This window comes from Delphinus delphis, chromosome 13 (assembly GCF_949987515.2).
Source record: "Delphinus delphis chromosome 13, mDelDel1.2, whole genome shotgun sequence".
Classification (NCBI taxonomy): Eukaryota; Metazoa; Chordata; class Mammalia; order Artiodactyla; family Delphinidae; genus Delphinus; species Delphinus delphis.
In genome coordinates, this window is record NC_082695.1 from 84811332 (window position 1) to 84833939 (window position 22608).

General features: G+C 51.4%; 1 protein-coding gene across 1 annotated transcript; it reads right to left on the bottom strand.

Moving 5' to 3' along the window:
* Nucleotides 1-3249: 3249 nt before the first annotated feature.
* On the bottom strand, nt 3250-22309 carry DIPK1C (divergent protein kinase domain 1C). Its single transcript, XM_060027790.1, has 4 exons — nt 22124-22309; nt 12689-13363; nt 9803-9967; nt 3250-5520 (listed from the first exon to the last, which is right to left on the bottom strand). The coding sequence occupies exons 1-4, from the start codon at nt 22307-22309 to the stop codon at nt 5320-5322; spliced, it is 1227 nt and encodes a 408-aa protein (XP_059883773.1). The 3' UTR covers nt 3250-5319.
* Nucleotides 22310-22608: the final 299 nt, after the last annotated feature.

The following is a 22608-nucleotide window of genomic DNA, read 5'->3' on the forward strand; positions in this document are numbered from 1 at the left end:
CCTGCAGCTCAGAGGAGCTTGCTGGAGGATAGACCTTCTGTAGGCGTCACACTCCAGCCAAGGCCCCTGGGAGCCAACTGGTAACGGCCTCCGCAACGATAGACTTAGAAGCTATCCTCAAGCTTTTGGGGTGCATCGGAAATCATGGGGGCTGGGGGCAGCCTCAGCCCCAGAGACCCTGATTCCAGACCCAGGAATTTTCACTTTGAAGAAGCCTCCAGATGATTCTGGGACAACTCCCAGAGAATCACTACTCCACAGTTTTCTGTCAACCCATCTCGTTCAGATGGAGCTGCCATGGTGGCAGAGGCTCCAATGTCTCTGTCAGCAGAATTTTGTGACTGAGACCCTGCTTTGCGCCAGACTGGGTCCAAAGTAGAATTCTTCCCTCCAGGATTGTCTGGGGCCAGTTCTCCTTTGTAGTTGCAGTACGAGTGGCTTTTGTAGAAGTTGTAATAGTGATCGAATCATACTCGTAACCAGCTACACTTTCAGCGTGACTTCTATGAGCCAGGCCTTACTCTTGACACGAGAGAAAGAGTTCTTTCAGTTGCAAACTGAAAAGATGAGAGAAAAACTGACTTTGGGGAGTTTAAAAAATAGCGGTAAGTAGAGATGATTTCTATGCCTATCAAGGAATGAATGCCTTTTCCCAGCTCTGCTCCAGCCAGCCCCACAAAGGGCCACATCCAGCAGACCCCACCGGCCTCCACCCGCTTCTGCTCTGTCCTGCTCTTTGGGGAGCCCTCTTCAGCAGCATGGGCCAGAAAATGGATGAAAATGCAGGTATTTTTTACAGGGAAACATTTGCATCTGTGCATGAATCTACCCTGCCACGTTCACAGACTCTTTCACCTACTTTATCTCATTCAGTTCCTGAAGAACATTTATGTCACATTTTGCAGGTGAGAAAATTGAGGCAGAAGGTAATCGCCTCACCTAAAGTTACACAACTAGTTAGCATGAGAACCAGAACCTTAACCCCAGGCTTCTGGCTCCAAGTTCGGGAGCCTTCCAATAAGCACGTACTTACTTTCATTCAAATGCCAGGTCAATTTGTATATCCTGACACACAGCAATAAAATAAAGCTGGGCCTAAAGAGAGAAAATAATTTCAAGCAGCTAAGAGAGAATTCACTCCTCTTGTGAAAACCTATCCAGATGACAAGCTGCTTTGGAACAACATAAAAATGAAGAGTGGGGTGTTTCTCACAGTGCTTTTCTCCAGAAAGTTCTCTAAATGTGCTTTGTTTCCTTGTTCTCCAGAAATGTGCTGACCAATCACCTTGCAGTTGCCAAGGCAGTTGTGATTTCCATTAAGCACATCCCTTTCCATAAAACAACTCGGTAAATGCTTTAATTGTGTACTTTTCAAGTTAGTACATCTTGAACATCAGAACTGACCATCTGTCCTGACTCTTGCTTCATAACTACAATGCATTCCATTCCTCCTCTCAGGTTTCTATTGGGGAAAATAAAGGACAAAGCAACCAAGTGAGCCCAAATACCCCAGTTTAGTTTCTTAACCACGAGGTGCCACAAGCACCTCCCTGATCCCTGCACACAGCGCTGGCTACAGTGTCTTTCTGAAGCATTAAGCTCAGGGCACTGAGAGCAAACGGACACTGCAGGAAAGCAGCTGCGCATGGAGGCCTTCGCAGGGTCAGAGCCTCCCAACACGCGGAGGCACAGATGCTAGCTGGGCGTCCGCGCTGTCTGCACTGGGAAGCGGGCCCTAGGAGGTGAGGGAGAGACCGTTCCCGCAGGCACCCCTCCCACCGGCTCAGACTTACTGGGGAGCAGCTGGCTCCCTTCTTCACGGCCAATGCCATTATCAGCAGCTCTGCCCAGGAGCTGGGCACTCACAGGTAAGTGGGAGTTGGAGACCCTGGCAGCTCCGGCATTGCTCCGCTCACACCCTAGCAGGCTCTCTGCCACGCATCCCGGCACTGCTGAGCCCACCGCTCTCAGGGAGGGTCAAGGACAGCGTCCAGGGCAGCGTGCAGGGCAGGGCAGTCCTCTTAGTCAGCCCAGGCTGCTATAACAAAATACCATAGACTCGTGGGAAATACAGGGGATGCTGGCAGTTTTAGAAGAGGAAAGGGAGAAAGGCTGAACCCAGAGCACCACGAGGAAGAAGCAGAGAGAAGGGCTCATGTCTTTCTCCCAAAGACAGGAAGAAAAACCGGAACTCCTCACCCATCAGGTGCCCCACCAAGGGACTCAGAGTGGGCCCAGCAAATGTATCTGCTCTTAACATTTTCCCATGGGATTTCTCATGAAGCTTCACTTCAGCGATCTTTAAGAGGAATGAAATACAGTCCGCTGGAAAAGCACAAGGAGTAAGATTGAGGCCAAAGTCAAGAATCAACGTCTTCAACACAGATTTCAGGACCCAAAAGGTGGGAGAAATCACATATGTTACAGAGCCAGAGTGGCGTTCTTCCCCTACACTGCAGTTACTAGCACAGTAAATGTTACAGTTTCTTTATGTTCCTTGGTTTCAGAAATTTCCAGCCTAACTCTCCCACCCCAGCTGCTCAAAAAACAGCTTCCAAATCAAGTTTTTAAAATAGCTGCTCTTCCAATAATTTAAGTTAAAATGCTAGGCGTTTGTCCTGGGTGTTCCCAGATGGCTGGTGCCAAACATGGGGGCAGACCCATGGGAGGCAAGCCTAGAGGACTTCTTGGAGGTGGCACATCTGTGAACTGCTTGCTACTCACTTCCTGTGAGGAGATAAGGACTGAGAGGAGGGTTAGAAACATTTGTGGCCACTTGACATCGTCCACGCCTCGTGGAACAGTTCAGCCATCATGTGGTCATAGCATGTGGCCTGAGCTGCCTACAATTTCTGTGCAGTTAAGGTTTGTCACCTGTAATCCAACAGGGCATAAAATCTGGAATCATTTCATCAAAAGATCATTTTAACTGTCATCTGTTAAGATAAATTGTGAAAATTGACTTCTGATGAGGGTTTATAAATGAATAAAGCACTTACTTGCTTTAATTTGGATAAAACTTTAAAAGGAATAAACCGTGCTTGCTGAGCTCACTTTATAATCTCTTAGAGTCCCGTCCACACAGTACTGAGCGTGTTTTGTCTACTATGCATGTTATTAAAACAAAACATAGAAATATTTAGGGAGACATTTCCCCCTACAAATACGGTGGTGGTTTAATCAGATAAGCAAGAAAGAATCTCACTTGTCACATTGAAAATATTAAATACAGATACAGTGTTTGTTTATTGTATTATATAAAAGTATTATTTTGCAAGCATTTGAAAATTGAAAAAAAAAAAACAAAAACTGAACTTCACCACAGTCTAAGAGATACTGCCATAGAGGGAATTCTCCAGGTGGGATGGGAAAGGGGCGTGGTGTGTGTCTGTGTGTGTTTGTGTGTGAGATGGGTGGTCAGACAGCAGGGGAAGGAATAACTGCAATTTTCAACAATAAAAACACTATTGTGTTGGGTAATTACATATTGCACAGCCTCCATGACAAACAGAAACATTTGTTTCCATTCTGGTTGAAGTGAAAAGGAACCTTTTCCCTCCGCTGCCTGGGCGGTTAGCTCAAAGGCCAAGGAAGGGCTGTAACCCCAGGGCAACCACAGGAGACCCATGTGCCCTCAGGATGCAAAAGAGGACTGTTTTGAGGGCACAGACCGCAAAGCCCCTGCGCCTCCCTCCCTGGCCGTCTATTTCTCACTGTTTTTGTGGGAACCTTTGGCTCAGAAAGAGAACCTGCCCCGAGGGCCCGGAGGCTCGTTAAGACCCTCACCACTGCAGACACAACTTCGAATAGCACAGCTCAGGTGCAACACGCCTCCGCTGGGAACACCGCAGCCAATTCTCTTTTTCTTTTAGAATCTACTAATCCAGGGCCTGTGCTCAAACTTTAGTTTTAGTTTACTTCTGCCACAAAAATGACAGACGTGGATTTTTACTGCCTGCTAGGCAGAGTGGGTCGTTCATATATTTGTTTAGAGGAGGCCATTGATGAAATTCAGTCATGTGGAAAATGCCAGTGGTGATGGGGGAGAGGAGGGGTCCTTCCAACCAGAGTGTGGGGAGTCACAGAGTTAGAACTGGGGGGCCTTAGACTACACCCCCCACACATCCTTCCTCTGGGCGAGTGGAGATGCAGCTGAACCAGCATACACAGGCAATTGCTCTTTGTCTGCATCAGAAGGGGTTTGGGCAAGGAAAAAAGAAATACTTGGAATTTGTCAATTTGTGATATTTTAAAACTTCAGATTAATTTGTCTTCTCCTGTTTGTAAACCATCAACAGAATCCCTAATCCTCTCTTGGCGTCTTTCTGGGTTTACCTTGAGGGTGGCCTGTGGTGGTTTGCTGAGCTCTCACCCTCCCCAGATGTGGACTAGGGCTGTGTCCCCCCAAGGTGGACAGACCTCTGGCCGGCTCCACATGCCCGACCCGGAGAGTGACCAGCATGCGGTTTCCTCCCGTTTGCTCTCTTGCAGCAGAGCCACAGCATCGGGAACGCCTTGGAAACAATTCTGCCAACAGGTGACACGGGGCCTGCGGCCTGGTCTTCACTGGAGCGGCAGAGAGGCGCCGGGTCACAGACAGGCACTGAGCACAGGCCACCTGGCCCTGGCTCTGCCTTGAATTCACCAAGCCTGCAACCCCTGCTCCCAGGGAGGATGTACTGTGATAAGAGATGAAGTGCTCCCTAAAAGCGATGTTACAATCCGTAAAATCCATTCATTCCTCAAAATGAAAAACACTGTAAACTGTGCTTTCACACCCTTGCCAGTACAAACTACAGCTCCCAGAGATGAGACTTGGGTTTTTTATTGTTTTCAATTCCAAAAGCAAGATGACTCTTCTCTGCTAGCGAGGCCCGCGGTGCCAGTGGTTACGCCAGCGAAGGCACCTTCCCCGCCCGGAGGCGCACAGGGCCCACACCCTCACCCGCTCACACACGCGTGCACACACGTCCACACACCTGCGCAACTTTCACGGCCACGTGCGCACTCACCCTCGCGCATGCGCGTGTGCGCGCACGCAGGTGCGCTCTGTGACGTGGTGACGTCTGCAGGGCGCCGGCGGGGCTCTTGCTCCAGCACAGCGGAGCCTCCTTCCGAGAACCCGGCGCCGGGACCCCCTCCCTTGTGTCACTTCGAAGGGGTGACGGGCGAGGCCCAGAGGGTTCCTCAAAGCAGAGCAGAGGGAGGAGGCGGCTGAGGGACGAACAGCGCCGGGCGGGCCCCCTCCGCACACAGTAAGCGTCCCCGAGGCCCTTATCCGCGCTGCAGACGCGCTCCCTCACCGCGCGGGGGCCGCGGCTACTCGTCCTCTCGCAGCTCCCGCAGCGCGGCCTGGAGGAGGCGCCGCAGCTTCGCGAGCACGCGGGGCGCCGCGCCCTGGGCCCCCGGGGCCGCGCACTCGAGCACCGCCGCCCGCAGCTGCCGCCGCAGCGGGGCCGAGACGGCGGGGCTGCCGCGGGGCGAGGAGAACCAGTGGCGGAGGATCTTGTCGCAGACGACCTGGGGGAGGGCGGGAGGGGGCGGTCAGCTCAGGCCCGGGGGCCTCCTGGAAGGGCCCTTCCTGGACCCTAACCCGCCCAGCGGGGAAAAGGCCACCCCGGCTGTGGTGGAAATGCCGAGGGGGAAGCTCCGGGTGACACTCAGAAAGGACTGAGGACACTGCAGCAGAAAGTCACAGGCGGGAGCTGCTGCATAAGAAGTGGGCCCTGGGCAGGCCCAAGGCTGCCAGCCCCGCCGTCACCGCACCCCTGAGGGCGCGCTTTCTTATCCATAGGTTGGTCACGGTGACAGTCATCGCCACCTGGCAGGGTTGTCCTGAGGGCCCCAGGACACGCTGGTGACGAGGGGTATGCAAACGTGATAGTACTTTGAGGCTCACTGAAAAAAAGGTATATTGGAAGGGAAAGGCGGCAGACTCTTTCTGAGGAGGCTTTGAGAGTTTTATTTTAGGAGAAGGAAAAATTAAGCCACTATCTCACAGCCTTTAGTTCTCCTTGGGTATGAAATTCACTGAGGCTGAAGATCTCTTTAAATTCTCCATTTAAACACACTGTCTGTTTTACAGCCGTCATGGTTTCCTCCCTGTTGGATGGAGTGCTGCCTAATTAATATTCTGCTCCATTTTTCTATGTCACACTTTATATTAGACTCAGTTAACAAATGCCTCAATTTTATAGAGCTACTGTTTCTATAATTTTGACTTGTGTTTCCCAACCTCTGCAAGACTGAGGATTCTGTTTAAAAACAAATTATCTTATTTCTCTTTTGAGTTGATAATACATTTTCAGGGGCAAACATGGAAAATGTCCCAAAAGATAGGCTGTAAGTCTCCATCCCACTCCTCATAACCAGACACTCGGCTCCTGGCTCTGAGAGGCAACCACTCCCATGAATGTCCTTCTGGAGAGTCTATAAATATACATGCATTTCCTTTTTCTTTTACTTTACATGGATGGGAGTATATTGCACACACTGTTCTGTAGCTTCCGTTCCCATTTAACGAAATATAAGGGAGAGCCTTCCAAATCAGTCCTTATAAGGATATTCCATTTGTTTTAATGGCTGTACCTCAAATGCATATCATAAATTATTTAGCTAGTTCCCTATTGGCGGAAATTTAGGTTGTTCACTAACGTTTGCTATTATGAAAAATGCTTCAGTAGATATCTTGCAGATATCTTTTTCATTTTGCATATGACTAAATTTCTGGAAATGAAATTTCTGGGCCAAGGGGTATGCATATTTGTTGTTTTGATAGATATTGCCAGATTAACCCCATAAAAGTTGTACCGAGTTACACTGTCATAGCAGCGTATGACAAGAATGCCCTCAACAACACGTGTCGTCTTTCTTTTTTGTTAACTGATGAATGAAAATGGTTTAATTTGTATTGCTCTTCTTATCGGTCAGGTTGAAAGTATCTGTGCTTCCTTTCCAGTGAGTGGTCAAGGTGATGTTCTTTGCCCACATTTCCATCAGATTGTTAACTTTTTTCATATTGATATGTAAATGCTCTTTATATATTAAGGACATTAACCCCCTGCTTAGATTGGTTTCCTGGGGAGCAGACTGTAAGGTGGAGGTTTGCATGCAGGGATTTATTGAGGGGCGTTCTCAGGAACCATCTTTCCATGGAACTAAGGGAGGAGGAAAACTTCTGGTACTGGAATGGCCTACAGAGTTTTCCTTATAGAGGCCAGGGGGCTGGGCTTTGCATTTCCCCCCTCCCCACTGACCAATCACTAGATGCTGCCCCTGGGATGTGGGGTTACCGTGAGCCAAGGACGATGCTGGGGGATGCCGTGAGTCTCAGCAGCTCTGAGTCTCAGACAGATAAGGGCTGTCTCTGTCCTCTATGCTCCTCGTCTGTAAGAGCAGTTGCAAATATTTTGCCAATTTTCTCATTTAACCTTTAAATTTGCTCATATTTTTTGTAACTTTGTTTTGTTTTTGCCATGTGGATTTTTTTTAAATGGTTAAATGTGTCAGTTGTTCCTCTTATAGCCTCTGAACTTTGTTCTGTACTCAGAAAGGCCTTCCGAACTCTAGGGTAGTACTTTAAATTCTCCCAGTTTTTTCTGGAACATTCAGGATTCCATTTTTTAGGTGTAAGTATTTGAGCCGTCTGAAGTTTAGTTTGATATAAGGAGTGGACCAGAAGTTAATGTGATCATTTGTTGTTCCTGAATACCCACTTTACCAGCACCACTCACTGTATAACCCAGCTTCCCTCTCACTGGCCTGAGAGGCTGCCTTTATAACATACTGAATACCCATATGTCATTGCAGGTATACTTCTGCAATTTTTAAAAATTCTATTCCTTTGATCTGTCAATCAACTGATGCAGGGCAGGGATTTTTTTTTTTGAGTAAAAGTGTAAGTTAGAAAAGTAATACATACCACCGTAGAAAATTTATAAAATATAGGGCAAAAGGAAGAAAATAAAAATTATCTGTAATCCTATCATCCGTAAGTAATTGCTTTTGACGTTTTCATATCTTCTTTCCCAATCACGTACTACTTAACGAAAATGAGATCATGGGTAAATACTGATTTGTAACCTGCATTTTTTTGCTTAATGAATGCTTCATATTTTCTTATATCCTTAAAGGAAGCGAAATTTCGTTTCTAGGTCTTTATTCAAAGGCAGTAACCAGAAAAGGTGCTCAAATGAAATTGCTCAGCTAAAGAGAGTATTTCCAACAGTCATGCACCCTCCAGAGGGATGTAGAATTTCACAATCATGTTAACAATACAGACTCTTACCTCGATTTCTCTGAAGCCTCACCTGTTAATTAATAGCATTTTAACAACTATTCCCAATAGTTAAAGGTAAAAAATTATTATCGCTGGGTTTTAACTTGCATGTCTGAATAGTAAGATTAAATATTTTCCAGGTTCTCTGTCCATCTGCACTTCAGCTCCCGTGTATCTGTCATATGTTCTTCTCTTGCCAGTTTTGTGTGTGTGTACCTCTCACCGCTTAACGGCTCTGTAAGAGCCATTTATATATTAAGGATACAACCCTAGTCTCCAGTTATGCTGCAGAGGGCAGGTGTTAGTGTTTCCACTTTGTGGTTTGAGGTCACAGGGTGGTTGATGCTCTAGCGAAAGCATATTGTTCCCACATCTGGAGAAGAACGATTGCGCTGCAGACCCACCGAGGGTGTGAGTCCACGTTAAGTTGTAGAGGCTGCCGAGCCAGGGCCTTGTTCGGCCTGGTCCAGGACCGCCAGGTTAACTACACAGCTGTCCAGGTCTCCCCAGGTCAGTCCTCTGTGCCGGCGTGACTCAGCCTCAGGCTCTGGCCCCATCACCAGGTGTGCACCGGGGTTATATTGGCCTTATGGGCTGGAGGATTGTACACAGACTGCGGTGGAGGTGAGACTGCGGAGTGGACCGGCTAGGAGAATGGAACACTAGGAAGGCTGAGGCTAGAGCACAGATCAGCGGTCGTGGAGGTGCGCCCAGCTTCCCTGCTATGACCTCTTCCTGGTTGTGGTCAGCACCTGTGAGCCCAGCTCATCCACACCCACCTGAGGGCCTGGAGTGAGGGCCGGAGGGAGCTTCTGCCGGAAGAGGGGAGATGTCCTCCCAGTGCAGGGTTCTCCAGCCCCACATCTGGGTCTCCCTCACTCTAGACTGGATCCTAGAGCTGGAAGCCAGGATGGGTTCCTACTTGTCACTGGTCTCCTGGATGTGGGACCCATGCACTTTCTCCTTCTATTAACTACCTGCTGGCCTAACCCCTTGCCTGTTGGATCTGTGGTGTCGCCCACCCTCTCTGGTTTGGCCAGTTTTCAGGACTGCTTTGTCCTTTTTCTAGATTTATCCTTGGTGAATCAGTCTCTGGGTGCTCATTCTGGGTGTGTGTGTGTGTGTGTGTGTGTGTGTGTGTAGATGCAGAAATTAGACCTAGAGAGAAGGGCTACCCAAGTCCCCATGGCTCTGGGGGACCCAGTAAAGGCTGTGCTGGGAGCACCATCCATTAGCCCCATGGGGTCACTTGGCCGACAACCTCCGGGGTAGACGACTAAGAACAAATGATCCCTGTCTCCCACCATCCCTGCCCTTACTGGACACATCGAGCCCAGGTGACATGGCAAGGGTAATGACCTTCAGCTACATCACCGGGATGTCACAGTGTGGCAGGCAGAGGCACCCAGAGAGAACAGGGTCCCCCCTGAGAGAGGACAGGGTCCCCCCCACAGAGAGGACAGGTCCCCCCCCCCGGAGAGGACAGGGTCCCCCCCACCCAGAGAGGACAGCAGCATTGCTCACCTGCAGGTTGCTGTTGGTTCTCTGGGCTCCACACCTATGCACTCGCAAATCACACTTTGAAAAACAGTCAAAGAAATTGCAGTCTTCATCTCCCGTGCAGTTCTGCTCAAGAATTTCCCTCATTTTAGGTTCAAAAAAGGCCATGTCCACGTCAATAGCCACCACCTGTAATTGAAACAGCACACGCCTCTCAAGAGGACCCCAAGGCCGCAGCACAGAGGGAGCCCTGCAGTATCACCCCAGCCCTGTTCCCCTTTGCAGGTGCAAGTGTCACAGACTTCAGGGGTCACAGAAATCTACCAGCAGGGAAGAGGGGCCAGGTTGTGCTGGGGACATACAAGCCACCGGCATAAATGGTATGGGCAAGGCTTTAACTGCAGAAAGGACCTTTGTGGTCGCCAGTGAAAGCCTAGCATGTGGAACTAGTATCACTTTTCATCTTTAAAAGTTTTCTCAGATTTAAAAGTTGAATCTCTGAAATATCTTTAAAATGAATTGGTTTCCCCTTCTGTTGCTTTATCACTTTGGTTTCTGACATTCAAGGCTCAGGAACACAAAAGCTGTGAGACACAGATAATCTATCCCTATGAATATAAGCAACAAAAGAAAACTACATTCAAGGGACAGGTGGAGGGTGTGATGGTGAGAGTGGGGTGGGCAGTACGTAGGTCGTCTATTTATGCTGTCTGTTACCTGAGGTGACTGGTTTCCAGCTGTGGAGAGCTGGGGGAGTGCAGGGAGTGGCAAAGCCAAAGTTCTTAAATTAGGGTCGATACATACAGACGCTGGTCCAGGAGCATCAAAAACTAAGTCCCACTATCAGCGTGAAAATGTGATGAGCCCCTGGAATTTCAGATTTATCTTCCTAGCGTCAACCCAAATAGACTTCAAAACCAGAAAAAGAATAATGTCTAAATTCTGCAGATGTTCTTCCACCACCTGAATTTAAAAAAAAAAAGATGAGCTCAAACTTGAGAAAACCTGGACTCTGCCCAAATCAAGCAGTGTATAGCTTCAAGGTATTAAAGAGCTATTAGAAGACTCGATGAGGTTAATGGAGTCTGTGGCATTTCACAAGCCTTCACAGATCAACCTCAAAATATCGGCCTTCTCCCTTTGGTAGCGTCTCAAAAAAGTGTTCATTTACATCTCCGTTCTCTGCAAAGTCAGGAGGCACATTCCCAGGTTGTTGTTTCTGTTTTTTCCTTCGAGATTGATGCCAGAATGCAGTAAAGCTTCTTGGGGATTATCCAGTAAAACAGAGGAGGGAAAAATACTTTATTTCAAAATATGTGGAGAGTAATGAAAATAAAGAACAGGGAACTTTTCCCTATTTAACAGCCTTGTCTAATTACTAATCCAGGCTCTGCAAACAGAAATTATCATTTTAATCAATTTTTCCTATCTTATTATTCAGACAAAAGAAATAGCTCATTTCATTATTTATACTGGTTAATACACTAGAAATATATGAGGCTGTGCTAATGAGTCTGTTGTCTTTCATAATTTATTTGGGGGGCTACAAGACATTTCTTTTGATAGTTCCTGGCCATCTCCCCAGCTTCCCCTGGGCCCCGGTGGAATTTCAGCTCCCTGTTACTTTTGTCTTCTGGCTCTGATTGTTCCCTGTTCATCTCCCAGGAAGAGCCAGGTTTATTTTTTAATTTTAGTGTGTGCTGTAGAATGGATTACAGCTCCTGGAAGCATAACTCTATGCACCTAAAATAAGAACAGTAACAAAATGAACAGAAAAACCTGCCTGAGGTTTCTTAGATAACATCGGGAGAATCCTAAAATTTTTCCTGCACAAAATTACCTAACTTGCATCGTCTTCAGACATCGTCCTAGCATCAGACTAGAACGGATTGACGAGGATTATTTTGTTCTCCACTGAAAAGTGTGCCTCTAGAGCAGGAAAGAGCACTTTCTGGCAACAGTCTGGGAGCAAGAAGTAAAGATGTTTTCCTAGTTCTTTTGCAACCGCTGGACAGATTCTCAAGACCTGCAAAGGGGGACCCGAGAAAGTGAATGACTGCGAGTCATCCATTCTTAACACGTTACCTGAAGGACAGCGCTCCTTCCCCACTGCAACACGGACCAAAGGGGGAACCCTCCTGCTGGTCCGCCGGTTGCTAGTTCTCACACTGAGTGTGCATCAGAATCACCTGGCGAGCTTGCTTTTAAAACACAGAGGGCCGCATCCCACCCCGGAGCCCCGGGCCTCCTGCTGCTGCTTCTCCACCTCGGTCCCTTCTTTGTAGGCCTGCACTGCCTGGAATGGGACATAAAATTCACCTGCCTTCTGCAGAGCCTGCAGAGGCTGACGTGTCCACCCGGGCAGGATTCTCCCTTGTGTGAGGCACCAAAACGCCAGTTGTCCCTCTAGAAGTCTTACCCACAGAAGGGAAACTAGAACGTCTCCAGAGGAAAGTATTAGAAAAAGTTGCCCATCATCCTAGAGCATGGACACCTTGAAAACAGTGTCCCCCTACGGAGCCTTTGTACAAAAGCGCCCAAAGGCCGTCCTCTCTCCTCATCCTCCGAGGTTCCTTGTCTCCTGAAGACTGTTTTCTGCACAACTTGCTTGCTTTCAAAATAGCCCTAAGAAGACGCGAAGTCGCTTTGGAGAAAACAGAGCAGCCCTTAAGGACGACAGACCACGCCTCCCGCTGCGAGCGGCCGTCCTCCCAGTTCGGCACCGGGCAGGCGCCTCTGTTCTTTAAATTCTGTCATTCCCACTCGGAAGGTTTGGCAGGTCGGAGTTGTCCTGGCTAGAAGGTTGCATAACGCTGCAGGGTCTCCCCTGATTTCAGAAACCCCCTCGTTTAGGACCACCCAGACCCAAGTCTGCCCTCCACGGGCGAAACACACGCCGCAGCCACTCACCGTGAAGTCGCTCCTGATGGCAAAGTTCTCGGGCTTGACGTCGCAGAGGTGCAGGCGGTGCGAGAAGTCGTGCTCGAAGTGGCGGACCATGTCCAGGAAGCTGAGCGCCACGCCGCTGAGCGCGCGCGCCTGGGCCCGGCCGCCGCGGGCCGCGCCGTCCAGGGGGAAGAGGGCCCGGAGGCGGGGGCTGCCCGCGGCCAGGTGCTCCACGGCGTAGAAGTGGCCACAGGAGCCCAGCACGGGCGGCGCGTGCGGGCTGCGGCCCCGCAGCAGGCTGAGCAGGACGAACTCCTCCTGCTGCAGCAGCGCCCACAGGCTGGCCAGCTGACCCCGCAGCCGGGGCCCCCGCCGCCCCAGGCCCAGCCGCCCCAGGCCGCCCTCGGCCAGCTCCAGGCCCAGCGCGCTCTTGACCTCCCCGGCCGCCAGCAGGAGGAGCTCTGCCTCCGGGAAGCCCTGGCCTCCGGCCTCGGGCTGGCCTTCCAGGAGGCCGAGCGGCGGGAAGCTGGAGAAGGCTTCCTCCTTGGACTTGAGGACCACAGGCCGGCCGCGCCAGTCAGCCTGCAGCACCTTCTTGCCCCGCTCGTAGTACAGGCAGCGCCGGTACCGTAGCTGCCCCGCCACGCACAGGTCCTCGCACAGGTCTCCGCCGAGCGCGCCGCCCCGGTAGTCCTGGCACTGGAAGGAAGGGGACAGTCGGTTACACCGCGGAGGGGCAGCGAATAGACACAAGGCTGGTCCCCGCACCCAGCACGCTCCTAACAGCTGTGCAGACCATCTTCACCAGAGTGAACCACGAGGCTACTCGGGTCAGAGAGGAATTATGAAGTCAAAGGTTTGAGAGCTTCCCTGCTGGCGCAGTGCTTAAGCGTCCGCCTGCCAACGCAGGGGACACGGGTTCGAGCCCTGGTCTGGGAAGATCCCACATGCTGTGGAGCAACTAAGCCCGTGCGCCACAACTACCAAGCCTGCACTCTAGAGTCTGCGAGCCACAACTACTGAAGCCCGTGAGCCACAACTACTGAAGCCCGTGTGCCACAACTACTGAGCCTGCTTGCTGCAACTAGAGAAAGCCCATGCGCAGCAGTGAAGACCCAATGCAGCCAAAATAAATAAATACATTTAAGTTAAAAAAAAAAAAAAGACTTGAAAGAGTGCCTCAAGTTTGTTCTCCATCAGGCCCAGGCCCAGGTCTTAGGAAGCAGGTCTCTGCCCTCCCCCACTCCCAGCTGAGGTGGGTGATGCTGGCAAAGGCCTTTGGCAGCTGCGTTCAGTTTCCTTGACTGTCAGCGAAAGGGCTGGGCCAGGCCCGTGGTTCCCAACTCTTGGCCTCACGTCAGGGTCACCCAGAGAGCTTTCAACCCCCGGTCAAGTACAGGTCAGCCAGACCTCGGGAGGTGGGTCCCCGGCGACCCCAGGAATGGCCCTTCCTCTAGAACCTCTCCTTGCACCCATTGTGGTCGCCGGGAAGTGGTATGGCTATAAGGCCAGCAGGCTCTGGGGGCCTGCGGGGTCTGGAGAGCCCACTGCAGGAAACAGGAGGCAGGAGAGGCCTCGTGGCTGGCAGGGCAGGCACTGGGCGCCTGCAGAAGAGGAGCCCTGCAGGGTAAATTCCAGAAGCGGGGGGTGTTCGGTTCCTGGGGGTGGTGAGGAAGGCACTCGGGGACCCTGAAATGGGGAACTTCTCCTAAACGTCAGGCTCTTAGGCCCTCCTGCCACACGGGGGACCTGGTGACCCCACCACGACACTGCAAGCATCCGCGCTAAGAATACAGTCCAGCCAGGCCCTGCCTTCAGACCTGCTAGAGGGGGAGCAGGAGACGCCAGTGTGAAACCGATTGAAAGGGAGGATTATTATTCTGTTCTCTTTCTTTTTTATCTCTTTCAGGAAACCTAAACCTCTGGACCCACGTTTATTAGGGGTTGAGCCTATTTCCTGACTCTACCTGTTTCCCCCCAGACGCCTCTTCCTCCCACGTGGGCAGAGGCAGGTCAGGTATGTACTTATATGCTGGCCAGACTCTCTGGCTGTTCTGTGCTGCTCGGCTTTAGTAACCCCAAGGAGGTTGTATACAGCTCCTTCAAGTCGGAAAATACACCTCCAATGCTTGGATATGTGAGTAATCCCCAAATCCAAAAAGCTCTGAAAACTACAAGTTCTTCCGTGGCTCGTTCGCCCTCATGGAGTGTCACATCCGACTGAAAAGATGAGAGCCTATTTATGGTCTGAGTGTATTTGACCTGTGACTTTGCGTATACTTCGCTGCAGAGGTATTCATCAGCTGGATTTGTCTGATTACGGGTGCTGCCTCATATGCAAAATAGAAGGTATATATATGCGGCATATTATCTAACACCCCAAACAGTGTGAATTCTAACACAGGCCTGGCCGCAGAGCACTGGATAAGGGATGGTGGATCTTTATAAATACTCCCAGTGACTTGTTGAAAGCATATAACCAAAACGCTCATTAAAAAGATATACTGGGCTTCCCTGGTGGCGCGGTGGTTGAGAGTCCGCCTGCCGATGCAGGGGACACGGCTTCGTGCCCCGGTCCGGGAAGATCCCACATGCCGCGGAGCGGCCGGGCCCGTGAGCCATGGCTGCTGAGCCTGCGCATCCGGAGCCTGTGCTCTGCAACGGGAGAGGCCACAACAGTGAGAGGCCTGTGTACCGCAAAAAAAAAAAAAAAAAAAAAAAAAAAGATATACTCCCTGTTCTTAAAACAAGTATCTGGATTTCAGGGACCGTTTCAGGCAGTAACTGGACAACAGCCCAAAAGGACCAAGACAAGCCATCAGACCTGACCCCCCAGCTTCCTGCTGAGGGGCTCCCACAAGCTGCTTCTCCTTTGCCGCGTTAGATCTCGGCGCCGCACCGTGTTGGGCGGTGGGGATGTCAGGCTTGCCAAACCCAAAGATGCACGCGACGGTCCCGATCCTGGAGTCTGGGAGTGCGCCCTGTCTGCCTGGGGCTCGCTTTTTGTCTTTGGAAAACAGACAACCATAATGCAGCTGTATTAATAAACACCCATGAAACTGTTTTAAATACACTTGATGCTGTGTACATCTTGCAATTTAACTTAACACCATTTTGGTCAAATGCCATCCTTTTACTTTTCATCCTGGTACCTCTTTCCAAGGCGTGGGGTCGTAAGAGGAGCATCAAAGGATCAGGACCCTCTGAGTGACTCTCTCTGCTTGGAATTGCTTCCATATCACGGTGCCTCGGAAGAAAGCATCAGCGGATTCTGGTTCCTCTGAGACCTTTCAGGGTAATCTTAGAGGTAAGGTGGGAATGCAAGGTTTAAATGATTGAGACTCCCAAGAGTAAAAAAGGTGTGAGTGACGGAAGTAATGTGGGCTGTTCATTTTACCTGCTGCAGCTCTGTTCTATTTTATCTGGTATTTACAGAGTTTCACATCTCTGTAACAAGCCTGACAAGAAAAGGCAACATTTCTTTTTCTTTTTTTTTATAAATTTATTTTTGGCTGTGTTGGGTCTTTGTTGCTGCACGTGGGCTTTCTCTAGTTGCGGCGAATGGGGGCTACTCCTCGTGGCAGTGCATGGGCTTCTCATTGCGGTGGCTTCTCTTGTTGCAGCACTGGCTGTGGCCACGCGGGCTCAGTAGCTGTGGCTCGCGGGCTTTAGAGCGCAGGCTCAGTAGTTGTGGCGCACGGGCTTAGTTGCTCCGCAGCATGTGAGATCTTCCCGGACCAGGGCTCGAACCCGTGTCCCCTGCACTGGCAGGCGGATTCTTAACCACTGCGCCACCAGGGAAGCCCAACATTTATTTCTTGATTGCCTTATGAAGCCCCTAAGCCCTTTGAGTATATCCAAAATGGTTTAATTCAATTCCATAATCCTTTTTAGAGTGTCATCAAATTTGTAGTTTAATCAAAGGTGTTTTTGTATGAAGGACAGAACAGAACTGGAAAAGAAAGAAAAGCAGATGATACAATCGAGTTTGGTAGGAGGAGATGGATCCTGAGCTGCGAGCTTCAGAATCCTGCTGTGCTGGGCCGAGGGGAGAGGCATGGGGAGGGCGAGATAGGGGTGTGGGCCCTGGCTGGGCCACTGCCGGAGAGCGGGGAGTGCCGAGGGTGTCAGCTGTGACTGCCCAGGGCCTTCACTCTCCTCATCTAGAACTGCGGCCGAAATTGTCACTGGCCATGAGAGACACCTGTGGGCCCAGAAGCCCGCTCCACACCCCGGGGGTGGGGAGTGGCCGTGGGCAAGCTGCCTCGGGCGCACCCAGCCACCTTCCAGCTAACAGTGCTGTGTGTGAGCTGAGCCACGATCCAGCTACAGGTGCCGGGCTCAGGCTCAGGCATCACAGAACGAGGTGGCTGCCTTTCAGACTCCTCAAGTGACAGTGGAGTGTAAGCAAGAAAGGCACATGGCCAGGCTTGGCTTTGGGGCCAGCTGGGTTTGCCTCTGGGCTCAGCCTCTTGCTGGCCTGTGGCTTGTTTCCAAGTCTGTAACATGGAATGATGACACGGTGTCGTGGGAGACCTGTAAAGGTCAACCAAGGTCATGGGTGCGGAGGACCTGGTGGTCTCTGAATTCTAGTTCCCTCCAGCCCTGGTCATTAGAAGGCAGGGGGCTGGGGAGGCTTCTTTCTGGAGAGATACACTCGAGCTCAGTTTTGAAAGATGAATTGCGAGTCTGCCTAGCGGACCAGGAGGGAGAGAGCAGGGAATGACCTGCCGAGGAACCCACAGATGCGAAGTCGCTCGAGTGTTCAGAGAACCGGACAGTTCAGGGGAGCACAGGGCAGGGTTAGAGCAAGTGCCCTGCGTCAGGGACTGGGCGTCCTGCCAGAAATGCCACTTGCTCTGTCTCCACCTGACAGAATGCTGCCCCCTGCAAGGGTCGGACCCACCTTCCCTGGGAGGCCGCCCCACCTGCCAGTGGGAATTCTTGTCTCCTCGGCCCCAGGTTCCATTAAATAACCCCCGTGAGCCTCCATACCATCCCCGGCCCCCGCTGGCTCCCCACAGCATGGTGTTTTCTACGAAACTGTACCGCGTCGATGAAGTCGAATTCAAATTGAACCCATACGAGATTTGCCCCTGCAAATTTAGAAGGCAGTTCCAAACGGGCTGCAAGGACATTTGGCATATAGTCTGCTGATTTTGGAGGGGAACGTTACCTTTGGCTGTTTTTTCTGAAGGTCAGCATGTTGAGGTATAGGCATACCTCCAGATGGCTGGCAGCTTGCAGGGAAGCTGCCGATCAGGAAGGGTGGGCAGTGGGGCTGGGCGCCCAGAGCCCTTCCGGGCCACCAGCTACTGGAGGTGTTGTCCTAGGTTTCTGACCTAACGTTCCGTGCCCCGGCTACCTCGTTGGTCACGGGAGATCGCAGGGGTAGTTAGTGCAGAGCTGCTCTTTGTCGTCACCCTTTGTGATGAAGCCTTTTGGGCACATCAGTCCCTGCTCTTCTGATACAGAATGTAAAATTCATCCACTGTGGCTCTTCTGGTTACCAGAGTTCCAGTGAGTTCTGTAGGATCTTTTTGCATGCCTGTGCTTGCTAAACTCAGAGAAAGACTTAGCTCGGCTTTTAAAAACCAGTAAATTTACAGATTACAAGTTTACAAGCTAGTTAAGCAGTGTCATCGTGTTAGAGACAAGAGTGAAATTATCTTATTAGCAGCATGTCCTATTGAGGTAGCTAATTTTTTTAAACTCAATAGAAGTAATGTACTTTTAGCTCCATTTAAAAAAAAATCACTTTCCTCTGGATATGAGGAGGCCCTGACTGCCATCTTGAACAGGTACATTTCTGTACCCAAATGTGTGTGCATACAAAATCCACAGGTATCAGATTTTAAGATAAGCTGGGAAAAAAACCAAGTTAATAAAGTCTCATTGTAGTTAACTGGCATTTTTTAAAAATTAATGAAACTCACAGCGAATTCATACTTCTTATAGGTTGTATGCAAACGCACACTCCCAGCAGCCCCAGTTCTTGTAGAAAGCGTTCTCAGTGATGGTTACTTAGAACCTCCCTCTCTGGCTTGTATCTCGGTTCTCAGGCAAAAACAAAACCTGTCCTCTCTAGTCTGGGAAACGGGTGACAGGGTCTCAGAGGTCATGCCCAAGGGCTGGGTTTTCTTTTGTGTGTTTGTTTTTGTTTTTAAGGAGAATTAAGTTCCTATGCGGTTAGCAGCCCTTATATCTCACGGTGGAATTCCTTCATGGAGCAGTCACGCTGTGCGTTGCAGAACCTCAGAGCAATTAGCCAGGCCACTCTGCAAGCCTCCTCGACCCCTGGACAGCTTAGAAGATAGACATCACATACGTGGCCAAAGCACTCAGGAAAGCAGAGTCGTTCCCTGCTATAAAATCTCTCTGGGTATGTGCCCTGGATGCTGTAGTCCCACTGGGACCTTGGGTTTCTATCAGAGCAAAGAAAGATAAGCCTGCCCTGTTAAAAAGAAATCCCAGATGTAGGCAACCAAGTTAAGTCACATCAAGACCTAACCAGCCGGAAGGGACTTAAACCTTCTGAATAACAGAGAGTCTGTGGGAATCTTTTTGAGATGCTTTGAAAGTGATGTGCTATAGAAGGGTTAAGTATGCCCAGTTGTTAGTTACTTATGGTTTTCAGTATTGGAGGAGCCAGTTCTGTCACGGGGTCTCTACTATCAGAGGCACATCCTGGCTCCACGACACAGTAACCGTGTGAATCGGGACAAGTTACTTCACCTCTCTGGGGCTCAGTTTCGCCATCTGTGAAATGGGAGGAGTAAAAGTACGTACCCCGCAGAGGCTGAGATTAAATGAATTAATACGTGTAAAACTACTTAGCACAGAGCCTGCCCCGAGTGAGCCTCAGCGGGCACCCGCAGCATACGTCCCCGCCGCCCTGGGAGGCGCTCTGCCTGCAGAACCGGAAGCAGGGCCTGTGAACGGTCAGACCCAACGCTAGTCAGCCTGGCACAGCCTGCTGACACGGTTCCCTGGGAAAGTGGGGCTCTGGAAACCTCACAGAGATGTCTTGATTACGGAATGAGCTGAAAAGCCGCAGGAAAAAGGGGGGCTGCCGTCTGCCCAGAAAATTCTGAAGCTGGAAGACCTGGGCTCGACTCTGGAACCAATCCAGTTGGCTCTTCCAACACTCTCTCTTGAGACTGGAGTGTGCGGGGCCCCCTCCAGAGGTGGGGTGAGGCTCGGGGGGGCCCCAGCGCCCATGACTCCCCGCTCCTAACCAGCCCCTCAGCTTCATCCTCAGATTCTCCACCTGCCTGGCGTGAGGGCCCGGGAACGTGCTCAGAGGTTCACAACTCCCTTGGCTTTGCCCAAGGGAAAGGGGTTCCCTCTGGCTCAGCTGCGGCTATTCCTTTGGTGCTCTGGGATTCAGAGTGAAAGCTAATGAGAGTCTGGAGGCCAGTCAGAAAAATAACAGCCAGTTTTATTATTAAGGATAAAAGCCAGGCAGAATGAATTGAAAGGACCGGCGGAGCTGAGAGACAGAGGCTCGATTCAGTCCTGGGAGGCCACAGTGCCACAATGCCAGCCTCTGCGTGGCCGCCAGGGCCCGGCAGAGTCTAGGATGTGGAGACTGGGGTCCTATTCAAACCTCAGTCTAGTTCACAGTGTCCTGGGTGAAAGGGAGCCACGGTGCTGGGTGGGGTTCCCGCCAGCAAATCCAGAATGGAGAGGGTAGAAAGGGAAAGTCAGGTCCTGAGCAGAGCGTGAGAAATGGCGGCCTCAAAGGGGGCCTCCAAATGACGCTCCCCCCAAAAGCAGGTCATTGAGAACTGGTCAGGTGAACTTCAGGCAGACAGACGGACATGGTATTTCAGATTGTCCTTTTGGCAACAGAAAAGATTGGCTGCCACAGGAGACATGTTGATTCAGCCTCCAAACAGAATTGGTTTTAATTTATGAGCTGGAATGCTGGGAAAGTTATGAGGAGCAATGACTTAAGTTATACTAGGCTATTTAATTTCCATTAGGCTTTCTCTCACTTAACCAAAGGTAAAGAAATGAAAAAATAGTGTTTGTTTTTTATTTTAATCTAAAAGACTATTATATTATTTTTGGTACATGGGTAGTCATCCTGGCCAAGCTATTCATTTTATACTATAATTAGTCAATCAGTCTCCCCAAAACAGAGGGAAAAAAATCTTTATCAGTGAAAGGAGTTTTTAGAGGAGTTATTGAGGAAAATCAATGAGCTCTTGTAACTTAAAGAAAACTTGATAGAACGTCAGTGTAACAATGAACAGATAAATGGATAGATTATTGATAGATAGGATGGAGGGAATCGATGAGTATCTCACCAACGTTATGATCAATTCATGAGGACACGTCAGACTCAATTAGGGAAAATGATTTGGTCTAGCTTGTCCATTTCACCTCATTCCTTTAGTTTTTCCAAGCTCACTTTTTAAAAAAAATCATTTACTTGAAAGCCTTTATGCTACCACGTTTTGAAAACCTACAATCTCAGAAGGCTCACCCAGATGTAAGCAATTGGACTGAAAACTGCCCATGAGTTTCTTGAAGATCTCTTAGAAAATAGATCACTTTTCACACCAAATACTGAGATGGTCAGTATTTTAGGAAGTGAGTAATCACTCAATCAATGTAACAATAGTTGCCTTTACCTTCACCTTGGCCTTCCTTTTAGGGATTCCTGCCTTTATCCAAGTCTCCTAATGCGCTTCATCTTCCGAACCAAACAGAGAGACCAAAGAGCAGCCGGCGTTCGGAATCAACTAATGCGCCTCTGGGGCCCAGAGCGCGCAGCAGCAGCCTGCAAACCCAGGTGTTTCTTTCTCTCCCTAATTGCCGGGCTCAGCTATGGAGCCCCCAGGCCCTCCCCTGTCCGGAGACCCCGCTCGGACCCCAGGGTCCGACCGCCTCCCTCGCGCTCCGTTCGCCTGAACGCGCTCTGTCTTGGGTCCCGCAGACCGCGCCGGGGAGAGCAGCGGCTCTCGGGCGCAGCGAGGCGGGGGCCGGGCCCTACGAGCCGTCTGCATGGGGCTCGGCGAGGTGCAGCCCAGGCTGGACTCGCCGAACAGCGGCTGGAGCGACCGAACGGCGAGTCCAGGGGCAGGGGCGTGGGCTCCCCGACCCGAGCCCTCAGCGGCCCGCGCCCCGAGCCCCGCTGTCCGAGTCGGGAGACTGGGAACAGACCCGAACACTTGCTTTAGGAGCGCGGGCTGGGGGCGGCGGGAGAGCAGTCGGGCAGGAAGACTCTCTTGGGACAAAGGACCAATTTGGGCGAAACGGGGGGAGACATCCCCGCCCGCGCACAGAGGACTCCCGGGATGGAGACCGCATCCCACGCACCGTGTCCGGGTCCCCTCCCCTCGGTCCACGGCCGTGCCCAAGTCCCCGGCTCCCGGGGCCCGTGGAGGGTGTCCCAGCCCTGCCCCCGGGGCGCGCGGCGCGGGGCAGTGCGGCGGCGGCGACACCTACCAGCGCGGCCAGGATGCGCCGGCTCTTCTCGTCGGTGCAGCGCTCGGAGAGGACGCCCGGGTGCGCGCGGAGCAGCAGCGCGGCCGCCAGCACCCAACCCGCGGTCCACGCGACGCAGACCAGCAGCGCGCCCCGCCCGCACCACCCGGGCCGGCCCCGCGAGCCTGCCGCCCGCGCCCGCGCCATGGCCCGCCCGCCCCGCGCCCAGCGCCCAGCGCCCCGCGCCCTGCGCCCCGCGCTCGCGTCTGGGCTCGGCGGCCCGGCGGGGGAGGGGCGCGGGGGAGAGGCAGAGCGGGCGGAGGGGAGGGGGCGCGGGGGAGAGGCAGCGCGGGCGCCTGGCCCGTCCTGGGGGGCGGGGATGAGGGGGGTGTCCCGCGGCAACAACCCGCGCCCGCCCGAGCAGCCGGGGTTCAAGTGGGTGTCCGCGCGCGGGACGCCCTGCTCCGCCCGCCGCACCCCGCCACCGTTTGCACTTTTTTTTGCAC